The sequence below is a fragment of the Myotis brandtii genome, unplaced genomic scaffold (genome assembly GCF_000412655.1).
Source record: "Myotis brandtii unplaced genomic scaffold, ASM41265v1 scaffold186, whole genome shotgun sequence".
Classification (NCBI taxonomy): domain Eukaryota; kingdom Metazoa; phylum Chordata; class Mammalia; order Chiroptera; family Vespertilionidae; genus Myotis; species Myotis brandtii.
In genome coordinates this window covers 2,425,873-2,430,790 of record NW_005356905.1, presented here as the reverse complement: position 1 = coordinate 2,430,790, position 4,918 = coordinate 2,425,873, and the positions used below count along the sequence as shown (strand labels likewise).

The 4,918-nt window shown below is 33.1% G+C and overlaps 1 protein-coding gene across 1 annotated transcript in view; it reads right to left on the bottom strand.

Moving 5' to 3' along the window:
- The window catches only part of SMC4 (structural maintenance of chromosomes 4), a 41,274-nt gene that overhangs the window by 29,698 nt on the left and 6,658 nt on the right, over nucleotides 1-4,918 (bottom strand). The window contains exon 4 of the mRNA XM_014537964.1: nucleotides 3,866-4,030. Coding sequence (XP_014393450.1) covers nucleotides 3,866-4,030 — 165 coding nt within the window. The remainder of the gene's footprint in view (nucleotides 1-3,865; nucleotides 4,031-4,918) is intronic.

Sequence of the window (4,918 nt, the reverse complement as noted above, 5' to 3'; positions counted from 1 at the left end):
AGAGAGAGAGAGAGAGAGAGAGAGAGAGGAACATCAAGGTGAGACAAACACATTGATTGCCCTCCACAAGAGCCCCAACCAGGGTCGGTGATCGAACTGCGGTTGCAATCCAGGTACATGCCCTTGACTGAGTAGTAAACCAGCGACCCTCCAGTGCACGGTCCAATGCTCTAAGCACTAAGCCATACCGGCCAGGGCTCAACTATGGTTTCTAAGAGTATCACAGGAATAGCAAGCATACTTCAAGAGAATATTTATACTACAAAGGCTTAAATATTAACTTATTGTGATTCAGCTATACCATTCTTTGGTAATTTAATTTACAGGAATACAACATAAAAATCTATGAGGAGTAAATAGGTATGATTCTTTTTCAAAAAAATTCAAATTTTAGCAAAAGCATGAACCACAGGAACTCAAGAATAAAACTTTCCCCTCTCTAATAAGGCCTACAAGATTCTAAAGACAGATAGGAATGTTTGCATCACAAATAGCCCATAATTATTGAACTTTGAATTTTTATCTAGTCTTAATCTTTTTATTTTCTCCATTTTCACTGTAAATTAATGTCCTTCATGAAAAAGCGTCATTATTTACCAAAAGCCTCAACATAATTATGAAAAGTTAAAAAAATTAAAGATTAAACATCTCATTTTAAAATCTACTCATTGACAGGAATAATCTTTAGCATTTATACATCATCATCACATTTTCTACTTTGACAACAAAGGAGCACATGATTATCAAATACAAAGTGAAATGTTATCTAAAGAGCCTGTTTATATTTTCTGTAATCTTCAGTATGTATGCATTAGTGTTTAAACTAAAATATGTAGGCATTTATTTACATTAAGTATTTATTTTATTCTGCTTTCAGTGACTAGTTCTTTCCAAATATTTGCAGCAATAGTTTAAGTTTTAGACAAGATTTAAGTCTGGAAAAATATCCAAAGCTTTGCATTACAATAGGGTGAATCCCAGCCATTGTAGAAGCCGTGTTATTCAAAATTTTTATAAGCAAGGTTATCAATATTGACATTACTGACATTTTGCACTGGATATATTTTGTTGTGGGGAGCTATGCTAGGCTTCTTAGGATGTTTAATAGTATCTCTGACCCTGAGCCACTAGAAGACAGTAGCATCTCCCCTTCCCCAGCTGTAATAACTTAAATTGTCTCCATGCAAAACTACCCTCAGCTGAGAACCATCGATATACTTGTTTAAATCTTTTGGGTTAATATTAATAATCCAAGTAACAAATATAATAGCTGACGCCTGATATTAAAACTATGCCAAGAAAACTCATATCTGAGTCAAATGGCACAGTGTACATTTTTCAGATAACCAAAAGCTGGTATTCAATATACCAGTTTACATTGATAAAAATATTCCTAAAGACATCACATTTTTCCTGGCCAAATTACTCATTGAAGAGATGGACTACCAGTATTAGGAAACTGCCTAGCTTTGGGTATAGTAGTTACTTATTTTTGGTTATTTGTTCCTCCTCCCTCCTCCCTCAATTAAAATGAAGGACATACAGTTGCAATTTCTTTTCATCAACAAGGTTGCCCAGTTGAAAATAAGTATCAACATGAAAGACAAGGGCATTTATGAATCCAAATAGTTCCATCTCAAGTCCCATATACCATTCAGTTTTAGATTGTTTTATTATATGGCATGCAAAAAAATTTATTTTTTTACCAGTTATCAGATTAACACTATTGAATCAACAAGCTGTGAGAACATTTAGGCCTCTACTTGTCACTTGACTATTAGGACTGCTATGGCATTCCAATGGCAACCTTGGACTTTTCTTGTGTCTGTTTCTTTATGTCCTTTGCCTGCCTTACCACCTTCTACTATTTGCTTTCTTATTTCTTTTTCCATTTTGTGCCATTTTATATATAATATGTGAGTTGATAATCTGTGCCCAGAGGACCATATCTTTATTTTGCAGAAATGTTACCTATTCCACGGGAAATTATAAAATACAGTTTTAATTTTAGGGCAATAAAAATACATTTAAGAGATAATTTTAAAGCATCAATCTGACTTATTTTTTTGCTATTATTTATTACAGACTGTTTTAAATTATGTTCAAAATATATCAGACATTAAACAACTGTGGAAAATATCAACAATGTTTTTGTGTGTTTTTTTGGTTAATCCTCACCTAAGGATTTTTTCCATTCACTTTTTACAAAGCATGGGAGGGAGAGTTGGAGGGAGAGGGGGGGAGGGAGGGAGGGAGAGAGAGAGAGAGAGAGAGAGAGAGAGAGAGAGAGGAACATCAAGGTGAGACAAACACATTGATTGCCCTCCACAAGAGCCCCAACCAGGGTCGGTGATCGAACTGCGGTTGCAATCCAGGTACATGCCCTTGACTGAGTAGTAAACCAGCGACCCTCCAGTGCACACGGTCCAATGCTCTAAGCACTAAGCCATACCGGCCAGGGCTCAACTATGGTTTCTAAGAGTATCACAGGAATAGCAAGCATACTTCAAGAGAATATTTATACTACAAAGGCTTAAATATTAACTTATTGTGATTCAGCTATACCATTCTTTGGTAATTTAATTTACAGGAATACAACATAAAAATCTATGAGGAGTAAATAGGTATGATTCTTTTTCAAAAAAATTCAAATTTTAGCAAAAGCATGAACCACAGGAACTCAAGAATAAAACTTTCCCCTCTCTAATAAGGCCTACAAGATTCTAAAGACAGATAGGAATGTTTGCATCACAAATAGCCCATAATTATTGAACTTTGAATTTTTATCTAGTCTTAATCTTTTTATTTTCTCCATTTTCACTGTAAATTAATGTCCTTTATCTTTTAAAAATATTTTTTTATTGATTTCAGAGAGGGTGGGAGAGGGAAAGAGGCAGAAACATCAATGATGAGAGAAAATCATTATCTGTCTAAAATAAGTATACTAATAGAAAGGATGATGCTTTAGTGGCTGGACTGCTTGATATCACTTCTGGTTGCTTCTGAGTAGCCTATTTTCTTTCATAGATAAGGCTGTTGAACAAGGTACTTTTGGGTAACTGAGGTATTACTGATAAAGTTAAAAATTTCTTTGATCCAGCACAGACTTATTTCTACAGACTAAAAGACTGTAACCCAAGTAGTTTGTATGTCATGCCAGACTTAGAACTATCCTGGAAAGAGATGGATAGGTTAACAATTCAGACCTAAGTTAATCTAATCTCCAAATTATTAAATAATAAGAAAAAAAATCTTGATTCTTGTCTTAAATTTTAATGAAAAAATTTTAATATAAACACAAAGCATATGAAGTTGAAAAGTTTGACGCCTTGAAGGGAGCAAATGCATCCAAATCAACTAAACCTAACTTATAAGTCGTAGTCACTACAAAATGCTTCAGAGTTAATAAAAACCTACCTGTTACACCGATAGGTATTATAATAGGACAAAGGCTCCCAAAATCAGGTATATATAAATGAATGTTCAAATATGGAAAGTACAATGGTCAATTATTATCAAACACCTTATGAAAGCATGTAATAAGTGCCCGTAAGGACAAGAACAGGATTTAACCATCTTTGTATCATTTATAGCATCTTAGCATAGTACTACTCTTCATTAGGTACTCATTTGAGTGGTTAACTCTGTTTAACTACAAAAATTAATAGTGTATAGATTGTTAAAATATGCCAAAATGAGATAAAACATATAAACTGCATTAAAATGTTAATAAAAAATATAACATTCAATCTAAAATAGCAAACATTTTTCAATTAAAATCTATAGTAACTTAAATATTTGATTCCTAAAATTTGTTAATAAATGAAACATTCTGATTTACAACAAAAATCTACAAGAGATTCACCTTCTCTCCTCTGTGTTCATTCAATATTTCAACTCTTCGGCACAAGACTTTAATAGGTTCATTTAGACGTCCACAACCAATTATATCTTCTAAATATTCAAGCATACCCTCATCATGTTCAGTCTGGCCTTTTGGTTTCATCATAGCGATTTGTTCAACTTCACCCTTTAAAAAAAGCCGTATTTTACACTCATTGTGTATGTTTAGCTACATCAACTTTAAATTAGGAACAATTAACAAATCCATTAATAACTAACAATTAAACTTAGTAAATCAGTAGTTTGGAGATTTAATAAGATACAAATAAAAAATGTTCCCTTGTCCGGCCAGTGTGGCTCAATGGTTGAGTGTCAACCTATGAACCAGGAGGTCACAGTTTGATTCCCAGGTCAGGGTACATGCCTGGGTTGTGGGCTAGATTCCCAGTGGGGGATGTTTCTCTCTCTCTCCCTCTTCCTCTATGAAATTTAAAAAAAAAAAAACAACTTCTCTCCACTGATATTCTCGGTAATTTAAATTTCACATAAGTGGTTAAGAAATGTGTATTTATACTCCCTTGTATGAACTCTTGTAGTATACACCCACATATACACAGAGGCAAAGGAAGATCCCCTGTTTACAATGTTCATTCAATACAAATAAAACAACTTTTCTACTAAGCAAGGTTATTCATATAATCTACAATTTGATTATTGTGGAAACATTACCAACTACTAATATAATTTTAATATTTATACATCATCATCACATTTTCTACTTTGACAACAAAGGAGCACATGATTATCAAATACAAAGTGAAATGTTATCTAAAGAGCCTGTTTATATTTTCTGTAATCTTCAGTATGTATGAATTAGTGTTTAAACTAAAATATGTAGGCATTTCTTTACATTAAGTATTTATTTTATTCTGCTTTCAGTGACTAGTTCTTTCCAAATATTTGCAGCAATAGTTTAAGTTTTAGACAAGATTTAAGTCTGGAAAAATATCCAAAGCTTTGCATTACAATAGGGTGAATCCCAGCCATTGTAGAAGCCGTGTTATTCAAAATTTTT